The sequence below is a fragment of the Micropterus dolomieu genome, linkage group LG03, assembly GCF_021292245.1.
Source record: "Micropterus dolomieu isolate WLL.071019.BEF.003 ecotype Adirondacks linkage group LG03, ASM2129224v1, whole genome shotgun sequence".
NCBI classification, from domain to species: Eukaryota; Metazoa; Chordata; class Actinopteri; order Centrarchiformes; family Centrarchidae; genus Micropterus; species Micropterus dolomieu.
In genome coordinates, this window is record NC_060152.1 from 15,194,230 (window position 1) to 15,220,594 (window position 26,365).

Sequence of the window (26,365 nt, forward strand, 5' to 3'; positions counted from 1 at the left end):
TCTCTATATACACTTTCAAAGCAGTTTGCATCTGGTTAGATGCTACTTGGTTGCACTGGTACTTGTGGAGTACAATGTCAATTCTGACCTAATCCAAAACACGTCATAGTCTTTTGAAGATGTTAGTGCTGGCAAAAATTTCCTCATCTTTAAGGTCTAAAATAAACATTTGTACAGTACAGCATAAAAATGCACAGATCTTAATCTGGGGCTGATTTCATGTTCTGCACATGCACACAGCCTCCAGCCCTAAGGCAAGGACATGTTTCCATCTGCTGATTCTTTGGAGCATTGCAATAGGCTCTGCGGCTATTTGGAGGCATGGCTCTCAACGCCACGATGAGGAAAGGAGCTCCTGTGGGAAAAATTTGCAAACTGTACAAAAGCCCCGTGGTGTTCCTGAGGTCCCCTTCCTCATACCTACTTACTCAAACATTTAGCCTACAAAGTGTCTTTCCAGTCTTTCGTTTCCACATAAGTATAATCCAAAGCTTTGTCATATGAGGAGTCAGAAGCAGATTGAGTTTAAGAAAGGGGACTGAAAATGAATGTCCCCTTTCTTAAACTCAGCAGGAGCTCCGACACAATAAATATCAATAAGCTGCCACAAAATTTCAACCCCCCTGAATCATTCAGACACTTCAACCCCCAGGTGAAGGAAGTACTCTTGTGGAGGTAGAAGTATGGGACAAAATCTAACAGGCTCTGATGAGAAGAAAATACCAGAAACGCATCACTCCATTGAAACACTGCTACTTATTTTATTTCTTTTACTTTCCAAATTTCATTGGTAAAAAAAACAGCATATTCCATTGCAGTTCCATTAAAACATCAGGAAAATAAATGTATAGAAAAGCAATTGTAGATGATTTACAAAATATATACATTAAACCTATACATATACATACACACACACACAGACACTGTATGTACACATTATACTCAAACATCCATTTTTGCATACAGTGGGGTCCAAAAGTCTGAGTCCACTACCGAGAACTGAACATTTCAATGTTAAAAAGTACGCAACTAATAAAAATGTTCCTCTTTTAAAAGCGCCTTATTCAAATGAGCTGGCATAAATTCAAATAACGTAATCTTTTTAAAAAATGCAAGAAACAGTTTGTTCTGTTGCTATTATTACATCTTACATTACGTGTAATTCCTTTTGCAGCTAGTGTTGTAGAGGATGTCTGATGAGAAAATACTTTCCACTAGTTTTCAAGTTTTAAGTCTTTATTAAGGGTCAAACAATAGTATACGTCACTGCTGCAGACAATATGAAATCCGTACTTAAAACCTGAACTTCAGGGCTGCAGTAAGTGAGCTACTTACACATAGACCAGACGCAGTTGACACTCAGTTATACGCATGCATATAATCACTCATAGCTTAAAGCAGGCCTTTTGAACAAACAATGGCTCTGTAAGTGCATTAAAGCTAAACAAAATCCGTATCAATTAAATTATCATGGAAAGCGGACTTTTATGGTTTTTCCTCTGTAGTTACCAGACCTTAAACACAGTACATATCTGTGAAAATCCAAACTGCCAATGTGATCGTACACCTCCGACATGCTCTTAGAGAGCACTCAGATATTGTGGTTCTACAAAAAAAACCTGTGCTGCCTTTCTGCACAATATTGTCCAATACAAGCGCATGACAGGGAACACAGCAAACACTGAGAAATCTCTTTTGTATTTCTGTAATACAATTTTTGTTCATTTCTTCAATTTTCTTTAATTTACTGCATTAATAAAAAAAAAAACATTATACAATATATTGAGAAGTAAATAATTTAACTTAACATTTGTGTTCGTTTCCGATAAACAAGAGTTTCTGGAACTGAACTCAGGCTTATGGACCCCACTGTACATCTGTGTGTTCATGTATCTGTATATACCTGATGTATATATTGCACCATCCATCTACATGTACCCAAATGAAGAACCACACACTCTCCTTAGACAACAAAAACTGTCCTCACTCAGCAGTCCTCAAGAACTGGCCATACAAGAGAACCCAAAAGCCTTTTTGTATCGAGTTGTCACAAACAATATGCAGGCAGGACAGTAGAGACTTTCCAGGATTTGTTAGCATGGCCAGCTACTGATGAACATACTGACAGAAGTGAGAATAAAAAAAAAAATAATAATAAAATAAAAAAAGGGCACATACTCAAAAACACACAAGAACACAACATAAGAACAGAACTATTGTACATCTTGGAGGCTGTGACATCAGAAATTCTTTATAAAAGCACAGAGAAATGGTAGGGCTAATGAAAGAACCTATGCTAATGTTAACCATAGCTACAACATGTGGATAGATGGACAGCTGGGGGGTGTACAGTATGTTAAAAGTTTATTCAGAAAGAGGCCTGATCGAAAGCTTCAGAGAATGTACAGGAGCTGAAGCCTCAACTGTTTGGTTAAATCACTGATCAGAGTAAAAGTTGGCATAGATGCTCTTTTTTTGTACAGTGAAAGCTTCTTTTGTGCAATGTAAGCTGGGACTGTGCTGAGGAAGTACTAATTTACTCATGACATCTAACTAGGGTGACTGCAATTTTCAAAAATAAAGATTCCTGCTGAGAGCATCCATTGTTTCTGCTCACTGTCATAAAAGCAGCTGCTTATAATTCCATGCAGTACAATATAGGGAGCAGAAATAATAAGCACTGCATGACAGAGGACTTACACTCTAAATTAACTTAATCACAATTATAAACACTGCTACGATGGCAGGTCATATTAGGCTTGAAGCCAATTAGCAGCACTTGTCAGTTACTCAAGCTCTAGTGGCAAAATTAGACAACAGCGGTCTAAAGAGGCCAAATCAACTGAGTCATATGGTCAAAGAACCTGCAAGAAATAGTTCACATCTCAAGTAGAACAGTGGAAAAATAATGGCATCTTATGCCAAAAACTACAATGACCAGATAAAACCTAAAATAACAATTTGAAACCAACTCCCAATTACAAACAGTATAAAGGAAGCTGACAAAGACTAAAAGAAGCCAGATTTGTAGCAGTGTTTACCATGGTGATTTACTGACTTCAAAACTAATTCCTTTTTCATGTAGTGTTTACATCATTCTGTCCACCCCGTGGATCTCTCCACAGCTCTTGCTGACTCTTCTCAACCTTTAGCCTGTGCCCTTTTCATCTCAATAATCTCTCATTTAAACTGTCCTTTTCCATCACTCTTCCTCTGCAGCCTTTAACCATGTTCCATCAGAAGATACAGTGCTGGCTTTGCATTGTTTGATTGTCCTTTTTTCGTTCTCATCCACACTTTGAATCTGCCATGGCTTTGTGCTTTTCTCTCTCCACATATATATTTATGTTTTACCCACTTACAATATTGCACCCTGCACTGTTCTACGCCTCCTCTTGCTTATACTCCATTGCTCCTCCGTTCCTACTGCTGCTGTATCCCACATGGACACTTGTATCATTGGTCCTGTTTCCCTCTCCTGCCTCAAAGCTCTTCTCTTCAAGCGGCTTGCCGATCCAGGCGCCATAACCGTGAACACTGAGAGCTCGGAAGAACTGCTGCTTGGCTAGCTGAAAGGACATTGCCGACATCTTGGCATGGGAGTACGAGGGCAAGGAGAGGAGATCAGTGCGGCCGCACCGCTGGCACAACGCATGGAACAGACTGAACAGGTTGGACTTGGACACTCTGGAGACACCTAGTTTGTTCCTAGAGGGAAGACGTTAGAGGACTCTTTACTTCAGTGTTCATAAAACCGAAGTGTGACTGTGTCACGGAAAACATAGTTTGTCTGACATGAAAAGTTCCTCTGATCATGCAGTGTTTCTCTTTTAGCTTACTTAATTGCCTGCTGTTTTGGGTGATTTAATTATAATTTAATTAAGCTTGTGGTTACTTGACAGTTTTTACTGAATACAACAGACCATTTGAAATTATCCAAAACAAAGAAAAAGCTTGTTGTTTATTCATAGTTTGCCACATCTTATATTTCTTTTCACAGGATGTGGTGTTTAGGATTATTTGGGACACACAGTACTAACTCAAATTGATTTATAACAACTGATAGTGATATTTTTAATAATTCTTTTGGAAACAAATTCCATGATATGGCGTTTGATTAATGTCATGATAATCAATAACTCGTACAAATGAAAAAACTAAATCACATTTCTGGAAAGCATTTTGGAGGCATACTGAGCTACTGGGTAAATCAATTTAAATTTAAAATATCTGCTTAGTCAAAGGATCGACCTGAATGCGTTGTGGGTTAATACGAAGTTATTGTTATCCACTAGAGAAAGACAAAAACACGGAACAGTAGCACGAAATTCCTTAAATAATAAGTTGTTAAGTAAACAATTACAGACTATACAAACAATCCAAAGCTATTAATAAACAAGGTGTGTTGACATCAGGAGCAACAAGATCTGGTTTAGTTACATACCCATCCAGTTTGCCTTTGGTCCCGTCTAGCACCTCCACACTGTGTTGGTCTGGAAAGCTCCAGTTCACACTGGACTCCTTGGTCTTGCCTGTGTGACGTGTGGAGTCGTATACACTCACCCTGCCCACCTACAGTCCAACCAGGGGGTGTGGGAGAAGGGATGTGGGGGAGAGCATATTTAGTTCAATGAGTCTAATTTTGCCCTTCAATGTGAGTCAGCAATTCCAAACACAGCGTGTAAAGTTCGATGTGTAATGCATGTGTTTGTAGATTACAGAGAGATTCAATAAATTTCAATAAGTCACTGATGTGTAAATGAAAGCCTAGAAAATGTTGAAAAATGGCTAAAACAAGGAACAAGCTGACTTGAGCACAACTGCCAGCTACTGTATTTCTCAGGCATTTCGCCCAGCGGCATGATACTGACCTACCTGTTTTTTGTTAAATGATGGATGAGACAAATTAAAAGATGATGAGCAATGAAGAAACAAATAGGATGTTGGCAGCTTAATTGATTAATTTAGTGAGAATGACCTCAATACTCCTGATTAATGTCCACATGTGAGATTGTCAAAAATGAGTACGGTTACCTCTGGGTGGTTCAGCATGAAGGGAGGAGGGAGATTTTGAGTGAACCCATCACCGTCTCTGGCCAGCCGACAGCAAACAGCACGTGTCAGGTGCCCATGGCTGTACAGATAGCCTGACAGATCAGAACAGCACAGACAGGTTATAGAACCGAAATGTTAGACAAGTTAGCAAGAAGTGGGAATTCATCAATTTCACAGCTGTTAACTCTCGTGAAGATTTGTCACATTATCTTTTCCTCAGCTGGGAAAACAATGCACAACACTATGTTTTACCAAGCGTGATGGACTTCAGGTAGATGGGATGCAGGAAATGGGTGAGCAGCGCCCCCTGCAGACCCAACACATTCCAGCGCAGGATCTTATCACTGCAGCTCATGGTTCGCAGCCTCTCACCGTGCTGGATGCCGTCCCAGGTGGGCACAATGGCACTTGACTCCACTGGGATGGTGCCCTCGCCTACAAGCAACAACACACACAAAGGTCATAGGTCTTGCTTCCAGACAAGAGAATGGGTTCATTTGCTTCCATGCACTGCACTGATAGATATCTGTTGAAGTCAGACTCATCTCTCACCATTCTCCACTTTGGTGCGGAGCTTGCCCTGCTTAGCGTTCTCAAACAGAGGCTGATGGCCCTCGACTTCATCCCCTGACTCACTGCATGACTTGTCAAACAGAGCGCCATCACCACAAGGTGCCGTGCTATAGATAAGAGAGAAAGAAAAGACATAAGGTAATTGATATGACAACACACCATACGACATGCAGTTTAAAAGAGGAGGGATCACATTCGAACATGCAACACTGAAGTATCCAAGTGATGGAACGAAAGAGGAGAGCATGGAGGAGGCGAACAAGGAGAAAACAAAACATCTGATACTCCTACCTGATGTAGAGGTGAAAGGTGATGTCAGATTTGACTCGGAGTTTGTTCTTCTCCGCTGGCTCAAATATACTGTCACTTGCGTCTTCATAGTGCTTGAGCAGCTCACTGTACAGAAACCTGAGCAGAAAGGAGATGGCGAGTTAGACTTTTAGACGTGTGTGTGTGGGGGGGGGGGGGGTCATTGATACGGAGCAAGATGTCTACCGAACAAAACCCCTTCTGGAGATGATTTCAGCGTGGCAATCATTAACGGTGTCCCCTTTAAGGCTCAGCTCCTCTCCTTTAACGCAGCGATTTCCTGCCAAAAAAAATGACAAGAGAAACACATTCAATGTCAAAGAACACGACAATGCAAGGCCTCTCGGTTCCACAGTGACCTATTTCTGTTCTTGCTTTCTGACAGTGCATGCCTCTGAGCACAGAAATCCATAAAAACTTCCTCACATCACAGAAACATGCAGTGACAACTTATTTTTTTTGTTGCAACTCAATTTCTTATACTCCCTCTTATTACAACCTCCCTTTGCTTCATGGGTTATATGCTAAAGGTAATGTATATACCAGTTCCCAGGCTGACAACAGTCCCCAGGCCCTCCCCCCTCCTCATGACGATGGTGGCCAGAATCTTGCGTCCCAGGAGGCTGTGCTGGATACGTGTGGTCAGGGCGTTGAAACGCTGGTGACTCAACATTGCTATCTGGTCATGCAAAGTGCTGCCACTCACTGGAAGCTAGAGAGAGGGATGTATATAGGACAGGCAGAAATAGAGAGCAAATGAAGATTATTTGATATATCTGACATTTATTTGAATGTGCAATCCAATAATAGGTAACAGTACTTTATTATAGCTTTCCAAACATGTCTAAGGTAATCTGCCCGAGTATGTGGTAAACTACACATGTGCAGCCAGAGGATGACTGATTCACTTACTGTCAAGAAGCCAACGTGTTGAGTAACAGACATTGGATGTAGTTTACTTTAGATCGGCTAGGTTTTATCTTAGGTTACAGGTTATAAGTTTTAAGGGTGCATATGGATATTTATGCTGTTTTTTTGTTGGTTAATCAGTCAATTACATACAGGAGTTTACTGTGATTGAGTTGAAGCTTGATCTTTCAACACAAGAAATGAGCTAAGCAAAACCTTTAGCTATGCCTCTGCTATTTCTCTCACTCCATTACTGCCTCATCTCCATGTGGAGCAGTGAAAGTTCTTTTGATGTTGGTGCACATTCAGGTTTCATATTAGAAAATGTGAAAACATTGAAAAGTCAGTACCTCAGCTGGGATAAGCTCCCCAGTGCGGGCTGCCCTCTCAGCCTCTCCAATCAGAACCCGTAGAGCAGCGTCTGCTGCTTCCTGTTTTCCCTGCTTTTTGTTGGACGCACACACTGGAGGGAACCAGCGTCCACCGAGTTTGGCCTGATAGGTAAACCTGAGCAGGAGGAGCAAAGAGAAAGGCAATCAGATGAGGATTTGACAGGGTTTTATCACTCAAGGAGCCCATGGATGCTTTAAAACCAAAGGGAGATAAACACAGATATCGACTCAAGCACTTTAGCAAATGCAGCTAGAACAACAGAGATCCAGTGAAATGAGGCAAAAGAGCCTTGATTAATGTTCTAAAACTTTAAATTACTATATGAAAAACATCATTTTTATCCTTTGCGTACATGTCAGTTGTTGTTTTCGTGCATTCATGCAGTTCAGACATACTTAGGCTCATGTGCTGGCCCAGACTGGCCCACCAGCCGAATCTCAGCGGCAAAGCCCCGGGCTCTAGCGTACTCCAGAAGACCCGACACAGCATTGTTGTTCAGGTGGTTGATGAGGTCACCAACCCCTGCCTCATGTGCTGCTCGCAACTCATCTGCAGTCAGAGGGGGTAAAGAGGGACATGTAGTCCCAGAGCCACTGCCATCACTATCACTGGAAGAGCCCAAGGGCAGCTGAGGCTGAAAAAGAGAGAAGGAGTAGGAGTAGTGAAAAGAGAGAGGTATACGTTATTGAGCAAATGATGCAGTAGTGTGACAGATATGGCAAAATAATTTCTTTCAGCCTGAGTGATGTGTTATTTTTTCACTCATTTTGGGTAATATGCAAACCCCGTCTCTTCCCTCCCAAATGAACATCAAGTTATTATGAGCTTCTCACTCCTCACCTTGTTGAGCTGCAGTCTCCCATCAGCCATTAATTCTTTGACAGCCTCCTCTGCTGCCAGTTGGCGCGCTGCCTTCTTGCTTGGAGCTGAGGCCTCTGAAAACAAGTTGTCTCCGACCTTCACCTTGTACATGAACCTGGACACAAGCAAGGCCAGGCAAGGCAAGTTTATTTATACAGCACATTTCAACCACAAGGCAATTCAATGTACTTTACATAAAACACAAATGCAACATAGGGACATTTAAATGCAATTTTTTTAAAAAGAGTCAAAAAGAAAATAAAAACAGTTTCATTTACCCAGAATACCTACTTGTTAACCCATAATTCTAACAGTTTTGTACAATCTTCATAATATCTGTAATGGGTGACAAATAATCAGGCTTTCCCTTGCTTTTTTGATTTTTTGATCTCTCACACCAGTTAAACCTGATCCTCCTTCTCGTACAATATCTATTTCCTCTTATTCACGATCATCACAGTGAATCTAGATTATTTGCACTACGATCTTGGTAAAAGCAGTCAAAACAGTGGAGAAAAACTTCCTCAGAATTCTACTCGGTCCTGCTGAGACCTCAAGTTTGTCTAAGGAGTGGAGAAAAGTGTACTCGTAATTCTACTCGGCTCTGGTAAGACAGTTAAACCAGTGGAGAAAAATGTTCAGCCCTACTCTGCCCTGCCCAGTGACAGTGGAAAACTATACTAGAGTCACAGGACAGAGAAGGTGATAAGGTCACACAAGTGTCACAGTACCAGTACAGCCCATGGTGTACTAGTGATCAGGACAGACGCATGCGGCGTTTCTACTGAGTGACTGGAGGAAAACACAATTTTGTATTCCATCTCCCAGACCGCTGCCTAAAGGGATGGATTATAAACAGTAAAGTATGTTAGTGAGTGAATGGACAGAGATGGTATTGTGTCTTTGTCAGCTGACTACAGTACTGAGGACAGATTAAACAGAAATAGGTGATTAACTGCTTCCCCGAGGAAGAAACGTACGACCACAAAGGGACTTGCAGTGTGGGGGAGAACAACATCCAAAAGGGCAGACTCAGAGGGAGGTGAAGGAGCCAGTACCTAGGGTCATGTGGCGGTCCTGCCTGCCCAGTGATGATGAATTCGATGGGGTTCCCGCTGCGCTGGCTGTACTCCATCAGGACAGACACCGGATTCTTCCCACCAGGCAGAGAGCGGGACAGTGGCTGGCGAGGTCCTTCCGTCTTCTCCATCCCTTCTACACTACCAGTCCCACAAATTCCCGCCGTGCCTTCAGCTGGCCCCTGGTAGACAGTGGACAAACAATATATTATAACACTGTTTTTTTGGTGACTGGAATTTATGAATAAAAACTGCTACTGATTTATTCGCAAGTTTTACCAGGGCTGCAAAATAATCATATATAAAATGTTGGCCTCCGCAGCCTCTTAAACTTGGCTGGTGTATACTGACAAGTTGCTGTTATCAGAGTTTGCCCTGGTGCATTAAATGTAGTGTTCTCTACGTGTTAAGCGCCTGACAAATCTCAGGTGATTGAAGCATGCTTTGGCAGTCTTCAGATGGCTGATGGGGGCTTATTTCCACACTTTCAAACACAAACATACATTGGTGTCTGGGAGTACATCCATCACTTGGTCCATACTGGCATTATTTCCCTCATCCCTCGTCCCTCCTTGCATCTCTCCCATGAGAATGCGCAGGGTGGCCGCAGCAGCGTCCTTTTTTGCAACCTTCTTACTGGAAGCTTCTGCGACAGGAAACAGCCTCCCGTTGAGCATCACCTGCATACGGAATCTGACAGAGGGAGGGGAAAAAATGAGACACATTGATCCGTCAATACATGATTAATTGAGCGGCTACAATTTTCCGAGACTACAGTGTTGCATTACAAGCAAAGTCATTTTCATTCTTAAATCGACAGCATCATATATCATTATTAAGGCAGATTTATATTTCAGACTTTGTCACCAGGTGTTTTATAGAGGGTAACAAACATGTCAGTGGAAAAACACAAAATGATGTATATCGCATAATAAAACAACAGATAGCACTTCAACACCCCAAGTCTGTAAAGTGCTATTTGGCTAGGATGGGCAAAAGCTTGTGTATTTGAATATAGTTCCAAGTGTTATATTCAGGAATGCAAAGATACAATTTTCTTTCTTGACACCTCAACTTTAGAACATCTGCTGACATGTATTATTGCTTAAACATCAGTACTCCCTTTTGAAACAAATTAAAATCTCTTTGTATTTCCATGACTTAATGAATTTAACTGATATAATGACAGTGACAAAGACACTGTATTTAATGTGGATTAGTCACTACCTGATCCACTTCCCATCCCAGTAAGGTCAGTACATTTACAAGACATTGATGACAGATTAATTTGCTTTTCACCTTGAATCAATTAAAACTTAACACTAACAAAGAATAGATTATCTGACTTACCTTGGGTCGTGAGAGGGTCCCCACTGGTCGAGGAGCAGGAACTCACAGTTCTGGCCCAGATACTGGGCATACTCCATGAGGCCGCTGACAGGGTTCTTCAGCCTCACCTCCTGTAACTTGGCCCACAGGTTCTGGGGAGGTGGAGCAGCCAGCGACACGGCTACAGTTCCTACGGCGTTGGCCTTCTCTGCTGCTAGTTTCCCGGCATCTGTCTCTTTGCGAATGGCATTTAGGAATTCTGGGATGTCGTCAGTGGCCCACTGTCCCTCGTTGGTCTCTTCGTCTTGACATGGTATAATGGAGGGGGGCTTCAGCGAGGACTGGGACTAAAAAGAGAAAAGCAGAAGAAATAGGCTTAATAAAATCAGGGTAGAACTTGGGCTGGTAATCTTAGCTGAATACACCTAGCAAAGATGCTTCACATCTTCCAGGTACGATGCGTCTTTTTTCTGTCAAATGAATGGTTAAATAATTTTATTGCAACCAGTAAATACAATGCTTACAATAAGACTGAAGACAGCAAATAAACTGCTTTTTCAGGATATGACAGCCATGTCATGTTTAAGGTATCTTTCAATGTTGTACTATGTAATGCCACTGTATGATTACAAAGCAGAATTTTACCTACCGCTTCACTATGACTTTGCTCAGGCATCCAACCGTCTGGAAGTGGCAGCGTATCAAAGCCTGGTATTGGTGGTAGTGGTGACGATGGCAGGAATACGGACCCTCCTCCCATCTCATCTCTCCTGGGTTCTACATGTATCTGATCCCTCTCAGTTGGGCAGCTCTGTGCGGCTTTAAGGCTCCTCTCCATCCTCTCTCTGCGGTGGGTGGAGAGCTCCCATGTTGGAGGGTTGACTTCTGCATTCTTGATGACTTCACCTTGCTTCTCCAGTGAGTAGAGGGTAGGATTGACCTGCTTCGCATTCCTAAGACCAAGATTTTTGGCTATAACAAGAGCGGTTGCCTCCCTTGAATGCAGGAGGTATTGCAAAACTAGCTCCTTCTGGTCTGCCATTATGGGAAGCTTAAACTCCTGATCGTTAGAGCCGGCAGTGCCGGGATGTTGTTTCTCCTGTTGCTGACCTTTTGCTGATGACAGGGACTCTTCAGAGTCAAATAACTCTAAAGAGGAGCAGTTAGAAGAACTGGATTCTGTGTCAGAGTCCTCTTCTTTGGCGTGTCCCCTGTTTTCTGTTTCTGTTTTTAGCTCAACCTTGGCCTCAGGTTTTGGAGGGTGTTCTGAGCTAACACACTGATGGGAAGGTGGATTTTTTACCTTAGAGTCTCGATCTTCCTCACCTCTGAGAGGTACTCTGTAAAGAGTCCACTGGGGAGGGAGGAGTCCTTGCTTGGAGGCTTTCTCTGACCGTTCCAAAGAATAGAGAGCCTGGTTGACTATCTTTTTGGGCAGACGCAGCTTTTTGGCCAACAATTTTGCACAGATACTCTCAATTGGCTTTAAAGCAGCCAAAGCCCTGTAAACCTGGTCCTGGATGTCACAAGTGAGAGTGATGTTAACTTTAGAAAAGCCTGAATTTGTAGAGCTGTTGGATGCAGAATATCTGTCAAACCTCTCCTCCCCTCTGTTGGGCCTGTCTCTATGAAGGGACAAGTTCTGAAAACTGTCATACAGAGAGTCTGTTTGGTCGCACCATTGTCTGTTGGAGTATTGGTTGTAATCTGTACCTTGTAACTGGTTCTGATTCTGATGTCGAGGACCTGGAGTTCCTCGCGGGGTTCTTACACTGGGTGGGTATAAAAAACTTTGGTTTTGACTATAACCCCCTCTTCCCCTTGGGCTGCTGTTGTGGTTTGGATATCTACTGTAGCCTGACTGGGTCTGGTATAAGGAACCAGGTGGCCTACCGGGTACCACTCCCCCTCCCCCTCCACGTGGACTGGCTCTGAACTGCGGCGCCTCAGAACTTTGACCTCTTAGGAACTCTACCTGATGGTACTGAAAGGAATTGGGAGCAAGACTGGGACCGTGATTCTGATTATTTGAGCTGTTATGGGGCACTGGATTAGTGGCCACTTTATTGTGGTTTGGTATGGGTGGAGCAGAGGGGCTGAAAGGAGGCGGGGGCTGTATGTGACCTATGGGTCGGCCAGGGCTGTTGTAGTAATTTGAATATGGGATCTGCTGTGGGCCAGGCCTAGGGTGGAATGAGGCTGGACCAGGTCTGTAGCAGTTCTCCTTGGCCTGGAGGTCTGGGGGTGGATGCCTGTAGTAGTGTTCTTTGGAAGGCCCTCCTCTACCTCTGCTCATAGCGCAGGGGTTGAGCGTGAAGGGGGCCGGTGCAGCTGGATGTGCAGCTTCTGTATGAGTGTACGTCCTCTAGCACAAACAGGAGACCCTGATGGAAAGTCAGGGCAGGCCAATTGCACAGCGAGCGCCTGAAATACAAACAAAGGACAAGGTCAGGAGAAAATTAATAAATAGAAAAAGAATTAAGAGTTAGATAATTAAATGGTGGAAAAATGAGCGTCAGCCAAAAGGGCAATAGAAACTGTTTTTCCAGCCAATGACAAAAGCTCAGGCCCTGCTGGCAAGCCTCCAACCTGCTCAAGTGTCCTTGGACAAATCAGTGAATCTATATCAGCTCTGAGGACACTGTTTTTAACATGATCCTACACTCCTGCCTTCCTGAAAACAAATAATAATAATAATAATAACACAGTGGACAATGAAATATCTGGGCATTAAGGAAAAAAATAAGATTATGTGCAGAGGATAATTTCTAACAGACGCCAACACTGTTGTGTATATCTTCAGATTGTACACTAGCCAGTCTACAAGGATAATGCAGGGTGACATACTGTCTCTCCCAGTTACACTGAAACTTAATCCCAGGGTAAAAGGGTGGTTATTAATTATTCAGACCTTCTTGTGACTATTCTATTTTATTTCTGGCCTTACAAATTATTGCTGGATCTGGATCCATGGCAGGAGGGAAAAGTGAGACACCGATGCAGACAAAAAGGACAGTTCCAAGGACACAAGACGAGTAAAGCTCTGCCCAGCATTGACAAGCTGTGGACAGAAAGCCATGCAGTTGCTACTTGACAGTCTGGATTATAATAATAAGCTTTTGCATGATAAAGTTTATTCCTCCCACATGAAAACATTTACTGAGTTGAAATGTACATCATGAACTGCATAGTGCAGAATTCCAATATCCTTCCATGGTGCAACAAACATTGATTCAGCCTCAAGTGTCATATCTGACAACACTCAATAATGTATATATCAGTGAGACTGACAACAAGGGGACACCCAATACTGAGTCAGGTTTGGTCCCCTTTGGCCCAGTCAGCATCACTGGCCTATCACGTGGAGCTGAGCAGGCCAGACAGCCACCACATTAATAGAGAATGCCACAGTGTTGGTTCATCACAGTAACAGGGGCCGACAGGGCCTGCAGCCCATACGCCAGAAGGGCCTGAAGCTGACTCATCTTGACCCTGATGCAAGGCAACAGTTGACAGCCAAAATAACAACTCTCTGTTTTTCAGAATCCACTGTCGTTATGCTGCTCTCTGTTTTGAGCCTGGACAAGACAACCCACGTGACAACTGATGAATCAACTATTTTGCACACTTTATGCTGCCATGTCAGGACGCTGCTAAATACCACCAATGCATAGTTTAATGTTCTAAGTCACCCCTTCCTTCATCAAGGAGGCCATTATAACCATACCAGTGCAGAAATGAAACCTGGTACATGCTCAAAATACGGCGCACATATCCTCACATGTGCATGCAACACTACACAATACACGGTAGCACAAGGCCTCGTGGACTCAGAGTATTGTGGAGCTCACCTACAGCAGACGAGAGCAAAGTGGCAGCGGTAAAAGGGTGGGAGGTTTTAACGTTACTGCTCCTGCAGCTTCTCGGTGACCAGATGACTTAAACAGACTTACGTTAATTAAAAATAATACTAACTTTCAAGAGACAAGTCATGGAGTAACCACGCAAAGGAAAGGAAGCACGGGACGGGTTGCAGATTATAAATTGTTAAACTGTGTTCGATTAATTTGTGAAACGGCAAAAACTTTTTCCAACGCTCAGTGACTTCCTCTCTGGACGAGCGTGCTCCTTTCCGCAGCTCCCACGATGAAAACACCTGGGCTGTGTCTGGCTTATAAATGCTGTATGAAGTGCTGTAAAACCGCGTTGCTTGACTGTTGTACCACGATAGGAAAGGGAATCCACTGCCTGACTCGTGGAACTAAAAGGAAACATTGGGGATGGTTTCGTTTTCTTTTCTGATGAAAAGTTAGGTTTCTATTGTTGGTCACGTGACGGGCAGAAGCACACAGAGCCCAGACAAACTGACAGTCATAAAATTATAGCTGTGTAGTGGCTGTCGCTTCATTTTCATGCTTAAAGAAGGATCGCTGTGCGGTCCAACTCAAACAATCAATGTGCCTATGGAGCTACAAGGACAAGACAGGACGTGAATCACGCAGTTCTGAGGAGACACCACAAGCTCAGATCTGATGGTCACATTAAAAATAAAACGGCTTATAGTAATGTAATACATTTTGAAGAGATACAAATATCACGGCAAGATCTTGTAACAGGGTTGTGAGAGGAAAAGAGACGAAAACAACAGAATAGAAATACTACCAGAGTTCGCTGTTCTAAGATCCAAGGGAAAGGAGGTTTCACTGTTCAGTAACAACTATTAAACTCAAGAGTAGCACAGACGCATGCTGTGCCTAAAATAATAACATAATTCCCTTTTCACACATGCTTCTAACAACATTGCTTGTATTCACTCATTACAATGCACACAGTTGAACATAGAAGTCAGTACAGCAGGGGTGCGTGCACTCGCAAAAAAGTGTGACTACATCAAAGTCAAACTTTGCATCCGTGTGACTGATTTAATTATGAATTATTTAATTTAATTTAATCTGTGTTCAATTTCATAGAATTTGAGATATGTTTACTGTCTACTATCGTTGCCAAATACAAATGTGCCGAACTGCATTACAGAACAGTGGATACATACAGTTAATATTACAAAGCCACGTAGCGATGGGATGTATAAAATCATCCTACACAGTTTTACATTTGTGTATCATCGTTAACTTAATCATTACAACTCAAACTCACGTTCTGATAAAAGTTTAACAGAATGTCTAGGCCACTATACAAAAATAAAAGACATTCAGAAAACCCTTGTAATTTCTTCTGAAGATGGACTTCCTCGTAAACATCTAGATATTTGACGCCTTGAATAAATGTCTCATTGTGGTTTTATGTGAGTCAAAACACATGGATATTATTGCATCCATCGCTAAATGGGCTGTGGTTATTTTAGGAGGGTTAATCGCTTGGAGGGAAACGGATGACAGTCCTCGCCGTTATCCTTTGCTTTTGCTTGAGGCAGACTTGGAAGGAGCCGATCGTTATTCTTTGAAGGAACTTAAAAGCTGTTACTTGAACAGCGGACGTTACAGGTAAGACGTGTTGCTTAAACACGTGACACGTGTTCTCTAATGTTTAACTTTCTAAATGTCACAGTGAAGTCATAGTAAAGGACGAAGCCTGCACTTAACGGCAGCCAAATGAACACCGATCTTCCTCCTGCTAACGTTAGCTAGCATGCTAGCTCATCACTGGCAACAGCACACCGCACTGGCACTGCACCATTTCCAACTACTGCCCGCAGCACAGCCAATTCCGTGTCTGCTAAAGCAAAACACAGGAACTTCTCTTCGCCCAAGCTCTAACAATTTTATGAAACGTACTCGCGTTAATCTGTTACCTTAACTTGCAGGGCTTCGCCTCAGACGGCTCTTGTTGGTGTGCAATGATTTAATGCGGTGATACAAACAATCAAAGAACTGGTGCGCGAATAAGTGACGTCTATCGCTTGCGACCGACACAAACAGCTACACGTCCGGTGTAGATGACGCAGCCTCATCGGCAAGGTTCGAATATCTTTCAGGCGTGTCCTTCGCATGTTTCTGGGTTGGATATTTTAACAGAGGGACAAACTCTCAGTTTTCAACTTTTACACTGTTGCAACCTAAATTATGAAAATTGCAAAATTGGCTTGGCCTTAGTTAGATAAATTTAGCCAAAGCAGTTTAGGACATTTAAGCTTTAGTATGTTATCTTTATTTATCTTTGTTTATCTTTGATGTCTTTGTATAGTGGTATTTACTTTTCAGTGAAACAATTTAAATTTTATTGTACTGTTTGTATTTTAATTGTAAAGCACTTTGATTGAAAAATGTATTATTATTAATTTAGTGTTTACTTTGCAATGTCAGTTTCCCCCCTGTATAGGTTTTGGTAATTGTTATTTGTATAACACTATTCAAAAACAAAGTTTGTCTTTCCATCTTTATCAGTGGCCAGGTGCTGATCATTCAGTCACTCCGTATTTATCATTTACCTCCCTTGCATGTACATTTTAAGGAATTTCTGTATTTAAAGGCACTTTTTACAGTCATAATTTTGTCACCCACTTTTGTAGATGTGAACGGCCCTTGTGAACTGCTGTTATATTTACGACCTGTCTACATTTTCAGAAAATAGTACTGCTGTTACATTCTAAACCAAAGTAAGTATTCATCACACATACACAGTTCTATAATCAAAGGGCATTACCTGCCACAAAAAATACATCATGTAAATATATTCATATTTCAACATGATATGATATTTTCACTGAGAAATAACCAAATTCACCTTGTAACAGTAATTCACTTTAAACAGAATAGCAACACAATGTTGAAGTTTTGGAAATGACAAGTTGTTAATGATACAGTTATAAATGCTTAATCTAAATCTATTCTATATGTTTATATGTTATTTTAAAATTAAGTTGTGTTTGAAATAGTCATCAAAACAGTCTGCAGGGACACCGTGTCACTGTCTCTGAATGTGTGGGCATCACATATTTATTATAGGAGAAGAGAAATGATATCAGCTCATAATACAACCACAGAGGCACAGTATATAAACCATGTGATAAGGTGCCTTTCTTTACCACCCCAAAAAACAATTTGAGTGTATTTCATTTTGAAAACTGTAACACAAAAAATGTGTTTATACTATGGTGAGCTTTTAGGAGACCACATATTATGTTTGCACTTTATGAACATGTCCAGTAGGTGTCAGCATTGCTCTGTGGATGCACTGATGTCAGACTGCACTAAGTAAAAACCAAAGCAGCTTCCAAATATTTGCTATAAATTAGAAAGTGTCAGACTGTAATAACTTAAAACTGTTTGCTCTTTCAACTGATTTAAAATTTGTTTATGTTTCCTTGAAGGTCACTAGTGTTTAAACAGAACATTGTTATTCTGCTCTCTTTATTTCTTTCCCAAGCTGCAAGTTAAAGACACATAAAGACAACTGCTACTATAATCCCATAAATTAGATCCATAGACTCTCTCAAAAATGATCCAGATTACCCGACTGCCGTGACCCCCCCCCCCCCCCCCCCCCCCCCCCCCCCCCCCCAGTAATTCCAGGGTAAAATAACCGAGGAGGACTGATGTGATGACAGATGAGTGCATATCAGAAGGTCTGCAGGAATTAATAAGCAAGGAAGCATGAAGGATGAGTCTGAGCTGTAGGTCAGGGTATGTTTTGCTCTCAGTATCTGACACACAGTATCTAAAATACAGCGTCTGAAGGAGTATTTGTTTCACTGCATTTTTCACCCACTCTATCCTTCCTGCTCGCTCTCTCTCTTTCTCTCTCCCTTCCTCCTCCTTTCCCTTCCCTGCCACTGCCAGTATCACACTCTCTCCACATGTTTTCCACAACCTCATAAGACTCCGCTCTCTATCTCGCTCTCGTTTCTTCACCCTCTCTCATCTTCTCTTCTTATCATCTTCTCCCTCTTCCACTCTGTCTCTGTTAATACAGAGGAATGCAGTATGTGGCAGGCTGGGGCTCTCTGGCTGTTGATAATTGCGACTCTGCTTCGGGGTGAGTGCTTTTTCAGTGGTGCTTTGAGTGAGACTGCGCTCGAACAAGTGTTTTCTGCATGTGTTATATAGACTGTATGTACTCTTGCATGTCTGTGCTACAGACATGCAAGAGTACTTTTGCTTTTTTTATAATGAACAAGCAACAGTGTGAAATGTAATTGTTAATACTGCAGAGCTGTGCATTTTTTTGTCATGTATAAGACAATACTATAATAGATAGCTAGAAAGAAAAGGGTGATTATGAGGCTGCTAGCGGTTAATTTACTATGGCTGCACATTATGGACACTAGGGACTATTAATCTGAATTATTGGCATACCATCTGATATTAATTAAGGTCTAGTTAGTGAATATAGATTTGACGCAAAACAGTGAGTGCATTAATCTAAGACTATTTAGCACTAATGTATATAAAGTGATATGCACTGTTTGGCTGGCAGTGTGCAGCTTTTTAAAGTGTAGAGTAGTTTTTAAACTTATTAATTGTGCCTCTTATATACACTAATAATAGCTCTCTCTCGCTTCATCAAAACGATTTCCTTGTGGAGAATGAATCAAGAGTAAATCAAAGGCCTAGCTTGATGGAGTTACAGGGCAAAGAGATACAGTTCTCCGCTCTCATTGTCGTGAGTGCTGTGTGTGTGTGTGTGTGTCTGGGGTGTTTCAGTGTTTAATGGCCTCACTATTTCCTGCATTGGAATGAAACTGACATTTTTAGAGCGGTGGAAAGACTCCGACTGTCTGCTGGCGATCAATCACAGATGTAATTGATTAGGAGGAGTGGGATTCTTTCTCTCTGTCCCCCCCCCCCCCCCATTTTCTTGCTGCCTCCTATGCTCTCTATCACTCACACCTTTTCATTCTCTGTTCTTTTCTCTTGTCCTGTGTCATCCACTTTAGGAGCAACTCTACCTTTTCCTTCACCCCTTATAGCCCACCGTCTGTTTACCTCCATTGGAGCATGTCTACTCTCCCTCTGTTAGTTTGTTTCTTACCTGTCTGACAATTTCTACACCACGGTTTTCTCAAACGGCCCTTTTATCATTGTAATTACAGCATTTTTCTGCTAGTGCCTTCTCCCTGATACAGCTTTCTCTTTGTAACTCTCACTTTTACTCTTGCTCTTCTCTTGTGATCTGACTCCATTAAACTCCCTCCCCCTCCTATTCAGTGTCAGTGCAGGGTCCTCACCAGCGGTTTCTACTCAGGGAGCTGCTGAGGGACTACAACCCCATGGAGAGACCAGTGGCGAACGACTCCCAGGCTCTCACTGTTCATTTCTCCTTCACTCTAATGCAGGTCATGGATGTGGTACGCATGCCAGGAATGCAGCATAAACACAAATATATGCTCATACAATACATTCAAACAAGAAATGCCCATATGTACCCAGTATTTACATTACTGTAAATGTGAGTATCCTGTGAGTATTGTTTCATGACAGACATGAAAAAGTATGAACATATCCTTTAATCCATTAAAACTGTTAACCATTTAACTACCCTATTCTCTTATATGCTTTGTGTTATGCAAGGATGAAAAGAACCAGATCATCACCACGAATGCCTGGCTGCAGATGGTGAGCATGATGAATAACATTAATAATTTGATATTGATCTGTTCTGCTGGCTGGGTTTCAGTGTCATGATACTGGGTGAAATCTGAAGACATTTGGACTTCACTGCAGATTTCATCACGCTTCGGCCTCAAACATGGTCCTGTTATGAGAGTTGACCAAGATATTTATGTCTATCAAATCAATTCAGTGTTATTTATCCAGCCCAAACTCACAAGTCACAATTTTGCCTCAAAGGTCTTTACAATCTGTACAGCATATGACACCCTGTATCCTTAAGCCTTCCTTGAACCTCTTGAATAAGAAACAAATTCCCCGGGAAACTTTACCAGTGGAAAAAAGGAAGAAACAGCAGAGGAGTCTTTCTTCCAGGATGAAGAGACAAACAAAATATGTTGGTTGTACATAAAAGAGCAAAATAACAACATCTAAATTACAATATGGAAAATCAGACTCACAGTGTGTGTCTTGTCTATGTTTATTCATGTATGTCTTCATGTTTGTGCTCACATGTAAAACTGGTGTTGTGCTTGTGTCTCCCAGCAGTGGTACGACCACTACCTCCAGTGGAACCAATCAGAGTATCCTGGAGTTAAAAATCTCCGTTTCACTCCTGATCAGGTCTGGACACCTGACATCTTGCTTTACAACAGGTATGTGATATACAAGCATACACTCATACGCAGTGCTGCTGCTGCTGCTGCTGCTGCTGACCTCTAAACTCTCTGTCTCTGTCTGTCTTTCCTCCAGTGCTCATGATAAGTTTGATGCCACCTATAAGACCAATGTGCTCGTTAACTCAAGTGGCTTCTGTGAGTATCTGCCTCCAGGTAAGTTTTTATTTATCAGCATCTTGGCCTCAAAACCAAACAACGTCTTCAGTCACTCTGTATTCATACAGCATAACTCATCCGGAAGCAAATTAATTCTGTGAATGTTTATTGCAATTAAATGTTTTCTTCTTCACTTACTTCCAGATGGTTGCACAAAAAATATTTTTAATCAAGTTTTTTTTCTCCTTCATTAGATCTTGGGATGATTCAACAGGACTTTGATATTTACTTTCCTTTCACTGTAAACTATTTCCCCTGTTTTCTTCTGCTCTTCAAGGAATATTTATCAGCACATGTAACGTGGATGTACGATGGTTTCCGTTTGACATCCAGCGCTGTGAACTGAAGTTTGGTTCCTGGACATTTGATGGCTGGCTGCTGGACATCCAGATGAAGGAGGCGGATGTGTCAGGATACATGCCCAATGGAGAGTGGGACCTAGTGGGTGAGGCAGGTTGTCGAGGCCCTGGACGACACACAGGGCTCCATTACCGGTGCTTACAGTACTGTAATGCAGTGCTGCACCTAGCTTTTATATGCTTTTATGCACTTACAGTATGTGACATATTGCCACCACAAAGTAAATGGGAAACATCTGTAATATATAATTCAGGTACCAAACGGACGCCATCCTTGATTTTCAAAAAGTCACTGATTTTCATAAAATCAGAGCTGTCCTACTCTCTGTTTCAGTCGTGCTTCTTTAACAACTTTTTATGATGCAGGTCCTATGTCAGACTTTTCTTGATATGCTTCTTATTTCACAGCACTATATATCCCACTTCCTACTCACTCAGCAAAAATATTCAAATTCACACACAGTTCATTAGCTATGAGTTCCTGAGATTCTTTGTTTTCTTTCTTTCTCCACCCTCACTGGTGTTTTCTGCTTATTATGTCGTCATTGCTGCATCTGTGTCTTTCTCTGTCCGCTCAGAGGTCCCTGGAGGTCGTCATGAAGTCTTCTATGACTGCTGTGCAGAGCCCTACCCTGATGTTACCTTTGTGGTGACCTTGCGGAGGAGGACCTTGTTTTACGCTCTGAACCTCCTCATCCCCTGTGTGCTCCTCTCCTCCATGACCCTTCTGGTCTTCTTGCTCCCTGCCAACTCGGGGGAGAAGATCAGCCTGGGTGAGGAATAATATGGGCAACAGTAAGAAGGGCTGAATATGAGAAAATGGAAAACAAGCAGTCTATAATAAGTCTCTTATAAGTCTATAAGATAAAATATACTACTTGCTGCATGTTCTTTACTCGTTGTGAAAGCATGGGTTTATTTCACTCTTCTACTTACAATCTCTCTCTGTCACCATTACTGGAAAACCTTCAATCAGCTATGCAGAGCTTTACTGTGGTGTCAGGAAGGCTGAGATGGAGGGAAGGAGAGACAGAGAAAAGGCAAAGACAGAAAAGGCAGGAGGGAAGATGAGAAAGACTAAAATCAAATGACTTTTCCTTGGAGAGTCAGAAAGACGTGACGAGAATTCAAATGCAACATAGCTAATATACTGTTCCACTGAGTTTACGCATGTACTTTCTTCTCCTAAGGATTTCTCTTCTTTTTCTTTGCAACCCACTCGCTGCTCCATGGTGTCCTGTGTCTGCCTCCAGGCATCACGGTTCTGCTTTCTCTGACTGTCTTCATGCTGATGGTTGCAGAGATTATGCCCGCCACTTCAGACTCTGTACCCTTGATAGGTCAGTTTCTTTCCGTCTATGTATATGCGTGTATCTGTTTTGGTGGTTTTTTGGGAAACTGACATTGTTCATAGCATACAGATTGTCAGCAGTCTCTCCCTCCTGTCGTTCTCAGGTCAATACTTTGCTAGCACCATGGTGATTGTCGCGATGTCAGTAGTAGCCACAGTTATTGTACTTCAGTTCCATCACCACAACCCCAACAGTGGACACATGCCACGATGGGTGAGTTTTAATAATAATACATTAATACACTTTATTTATGGTGCACTTTTTTGAACAATATCAAAAACAACATTCAAATTGCTTTACAACAAAACAAAACACAGCTCAAAGTAGAGTGAAATATAAATAAAACACGAAAAGGCTTAAAACTTGGTGGTTAAAACCAACTGGATAAAATAAAAGGGAGCCAAACTAACTAAAATCAGGGAAAGCAACAGGATAAATGTGTGATTTATAAGAGGGCACACATTCAGCTAGGCAGTTCTCCTCAGGTAGATTGTTCCAGAGTCTCTGGGCCTTAAAAGAAAACGCTTCATGACCCCTGTCTGTCTTTATCTCTGACTCTGGGATGGCCAAAAGGTCTGTAAAGACTAAACATTTCAGTTATAGAGCTACTGTAGTTGCCTGGTGATGCAATGATTTAACAGAATTTCTTTTAAAATAAATTCTAAAATGAACAGACAGCCAGTGCAGAGAAGCAAAAAGGATGTAATAGTATCCCATCACTTAGTTCTGGTTAAATCGTTGCATGCGGTTTTTGTAGCCAGTCTAAGGATTTTTGATTAAGATAGATGAAAAGTGCATTACAATAATGTGAAAAAAATGATTTTCATTGTCTTTAAAACCAAGTAAAGGTCAAATGTGAAATGAAATTATCCTAAGTTGATAAAAACATGACTGAGCAAGCTTATTAACATAGTGATTAAAATTTAAGTGGACTAAAATGACACAAAGATTTAACACTCAATAAGAATATTAAATGTGGTTGTACCTGACCAGCAATATGTTGAAGGATTCTAAAAACCACAAAGAACTCTTATTTTTCCTCTGATTTGTTTATGTGTGAAAATGTGCATCTGTATTCTTCAATTAATTAAAATTCTTATCAGTATTTGTGTCCCTGTGTGTCAGGTGCACTTGGTTCTGCTGCAGTGGGTTCCATGGTTCCTGCGGATGAAGCGTCCAGGAGAGGCAGCGGAACCGACTTTTTCCAACAACCAGGGAGACTCTCAGGGCAAGACCCTGTCCTCTCCTACGACCACCACTACTACCATCACCATCCCCACACCAGTGAACTCCAACCTCCCCCAGAGCCTCACCTCCCTGCAGGCCAGCCTGGCTCAGCTCAACCACCCCCTGTCACATTCACTGCCCCACCGGCCCAACTCTCAAGCTGTTATGCTCCCTAATCCCATCCACAGAGATCCCAGCCTCAATCCACATCCACAGCCCAATGGTCATCTGCTTTACATGGGCTTCCAGACTTTCCAGACCACTGCAGAGCTCGAGCCAGTTCAGAGCAGCCGAACCACAAGTCATGGGAGGGTTAACAGTGGGCTAGGTGGAGAAGAAGGAGAGGGAGCAGCAGGACCAGCTGGAGATACACCTGTCCATCAACACCTCCCATCTTCCAAGTTTGGGAGCACCGCACATGAAACTCCATTGTCCCCAGACCCTGACGCATCAACCACAACCTCTGGACCCTGTGTCCTAGAGGCAATGACTGGAGGAGGGAGATCAGCTGCTATACACACCCACAGTGGCATGATTCGATCTGTGTCCGTAGACAACCAGCTGCAGGCTCTTCTGGGGGAGGTGCAGTTTTTAGTTGAACGCGTTAGGGAGCAAGACCGCCAGCTCAGTTTGGCGGAGCAGTGGCAGTTTGCTGCAGCTGTCATCGACCGCCTGTTCCTGGTGGGATTCAGTGTTTTCAACATCATCTGTACCATCGCTATTCTCATGGCTGCACCCAACTTTGGAGAAGCACTGTCAAAAGACTTCCTCTGACAGCCCAAAAAACAGAGCGATTTGAGAGAGCAAGATAAAGAATTTGATGGAAGCACAATTGCTGTTAACGACACTGGGACATACAACAGCAAATAATTCCTATTCAGCGAGCTAGAGTGGAGCGTGGAACATGTGGAGTGGACTATGATGCCGAAACCTTAGCATTTTTCATGATGTAACCCACCTGATCACGCTCATATTTACTGTTCACACATTCTTTTTGCAGGGGTCTTTGTTGAAGTTTGATTGATGTGTTTGTTTCTCCCCAAAAGGCGGCACTCTACTCTAGGACAACAATGAAATAATCATCTCATGTCTTGATCATTTTGGTGAATTTTATTTTCAGCAATTGGACTGACAACTAAATCTAAACTTCATCAGGACATCAAATCTGCATCAAAGTCTCATTGGACTACGGACATACGGACTAATTATTGATTAACAAAATCATTAATGATTAATATTTAACAGTTAAATGAGACACGGTGAATGAGGATCCTAAGGGAAAATCATCCCAGAATTTATGTGAACCCTGGGAAGCATGACTTTATTAAATTTGTTATAAAGATTTGGTACTGCCGAATTGGGATGCTACATGGGGAAAGTCCGGACAAAAAGTGGAAATGGATTCTGAGACTGCTGCATGTAAAATGACGAGCTTTTACACTCGTGCAGGATTCCTTTCTAAGCACATGTGAGTTACAAGTCACAATGTTTACTGTTTCCTGATTCCACTGATTCTCCGTGAAAACTCCCCAAATATAATGATAATTGCGGTACACACACTTTGTTACCACTGAGTGGGTTCTTTGCAGGATTTTATCATTCATTTATTTTTGCAGAATTTCAATTTCATTTTCAATGGATTTTCCCGAGTGTGCTTTTAATAGGATGTCCAAAGTCATTGTGATCAGTATTTGTCCACAAGATTACTTTGTTCCTGATATTAACAACACAAAAAGAAGAATCTCGGGTGAGGAAAATCTTAATAACAATAACACAGCCTGAACATCATCCATGTGATGGGATGATGAAATTGGGTATTTGTTTCTGCAGCACCTTTAACAATCATGTTAGGTTCTTATTATACTGTAGTGTGTACTATAATGCAGAAGACGTACTAATATCCCTAGAAAAATATGCTGCATACTGCCATAGGGATTCTTTTTTCCTTTGTCAAACTAACAGTGCATTGGAGTGAGATCTCAGTAGAGAGGGTTGGATAAAATACTCTCCCTTGTTTCAGAATATAGGACACACTTTCACAGTCACAACAAGACCAAAGATTTCAAAGCTCTGGTTTAATTTGTGATACAGAACATTAATGTCTTTCTGTGCAGACACAGAGAAGGGTCAGATTGCTAGCAAAGTGTGAAAGAGGGAAATTATAGGTTATGTCATTTTTTACAAAGGCTTTTTTATCTTACAGACACACACCGCAGCATACCTTCAATCATTCACTCACACTCTTTTACAAAATTATAATCTCCATAGCCCTGGCTTTGAATGTAAATCATGCCATTTATTTCGCAGAAGTGTTGGACACTCGAATGCCAATAGGTTGTGACAGACTGATCTGTGAACACTGTGAAATAAACTGTCTAGTCTTTTGTACTCTCTAGACGTCCATCAAACCGCCTATTCTCTGGCTTGACTCCGTTCGATCGAAGTTTAAAAAGAAATAGAGGAGAGGAGGAGTGACGGAGAGTGGGTATGGGATGGAAAAGAGCTAGTGAGGGGAAG

The 26,365-nt window shown here is 41.9% G+C and overlaps 2 protein-coding genes across 14 annotated transcripts; one reads left to right on the forward strand and one right to left on the reverse strand.

Moving 5' to 3' along the window:
- Window positions 1–737: 737 nt before the first annotated feature.
- On the reverse strand, window positions 738–16,417 carry adar (adenosine deaminase RNA specific). Of its 3 annotated transcripts, none has more exons than XM_046044153.1 (16): window positions 16,318–16,417; window positions 11,158–12,932; window positions 10,530–10,855; window positions 9,683–9,872; window positions 9,159–9,361; window positions 8,080–8,215; window positions 7,635–7,873; window positions 7,197–7,353; window positions 6,481–6,649; window positions 6,124–6,217; window positions 5,920–6,036; window positions 5,608–5,735; window positions 5,308–5,490; window positions 5,035–5,147; window positions 4,445–4,572; window positions 738–3,708 (listed from the first exon to the last, which is right to left on the reverse strand). In XM_046044153.1, the coding sequence occupies exons 2-16, from the start codon at window positions 12,802–12,804 to the stop codon at window positions 3,384–3,386; spliced, it is 4,155 nt and encodes a 1,384-aa protein (XP_045900109.1). In that variant the 5' UTR covers window positions 12,805–12,932; window positions 16,318–16,417; the 3' UTR covers window positions 738–3,383. The 3 variants fall into 3 exon arrangements, with proteins under 3 accessions (XP_045900109.1, XP_045900108.1, XP_045900110.1); XM_046044152.1 differs by lacking the exon at window positions 16,318–16,417 and adding an exon at window positions 14,484–14,733; XM_046044154.1 differs by lacking the exon at window positions 16,318–16,417 and adding an exon at window positions 14,360–14,470.
- LOC123967853 (neuronal acetylcholine receptor subunit alpha-7-like) lies at window positions 15,909–26,241 on the forward strand. 11 transcript variants are annotated; one of them, XM_046044160.1, is made up of 12 exons: window positions 15,909–16,009; window positions 17,035–17,121; window positions 18,305–18,500; window positions 19,673–19,812; window positions 20,036–20,080; window positions 20,621–20,730; window positions 20,828–20,907; window positions 21,188–21,355; window positions 21,848–22,042; window positions 22,460–22,609; window positions 22,725–22,834; window positions 23,747–26,241. In XM_046044160.1, exons 3-12 carry the CDS (start codon window positions 18,449–18,451, stop codon window positions 24,620–24,622), a joined length of 1,926 nt encoding a protein of 641 aa, XP_045900116.1. In that variant the 5' UTR covers window positions 15,909–16,009; window positions 17,035–17,121; window positions 18,305–18,448; the 3' UTR covers window positions 24,623–26,241. The 11 variants fall into 11 exon arrangements, with proteins under 11 accessions (XP_045900116.1, XP_045900117.1, XP_045900118.1 ...); XM_046044161.1 differs by having other exon boundaries at window positions 18,438–18,500; XM_046044162.1 differs by lacking the exon at window positions 18,305–18,500.
- Window positions 26,242–26,365: the final 124 nt, after the last annotated feature.

Bases quoted from the DNA above. Each gene is read 5' to 3' on its own strand.
- adar (XM_046044153.1), bottom strand. From the start codon at position 12,804: ATGAGCAGAGGTAGAGGAGGGCCTTCCAAAGAACACTACTACAGGCAT. The intron at 6,218-6,480 runs GTATATACATTA...TTTTTTTGGCAG, and splicing joins TGTTGTCAGCCTGGGAACTG to GAAATCGCTGCGTTAAAGGA. The intron at 5,736-5,919 runs GTAGGAGTATCA...TCTTATCTATAG, and splicing joins ACCTTTCACCTCTACATCAG to CACGGCACCTTGTGGTGATG.
- LOC123967853 (XM_046044155.1), top strand. From the start codon at position 19,335: ATGCTCTCTATCACTCACACCTTTTCATTCTCTGTTCTTTTCTCTTGT. The intron at 20,731-20,827 runs GTATGTGATATA...TCTTTCCTCCAG, and splicing joins GACATCTTGCTTTACAACAG to TGCTCATGATAAGTTTGATG. The intron at 20,908-21,187 runs GTAAGTTTTTAT...CTGCTCTTCAAG, and splicing joins CTGTGAGTATCTGCCTCCAG to GAATATTTATCAGCACATGT.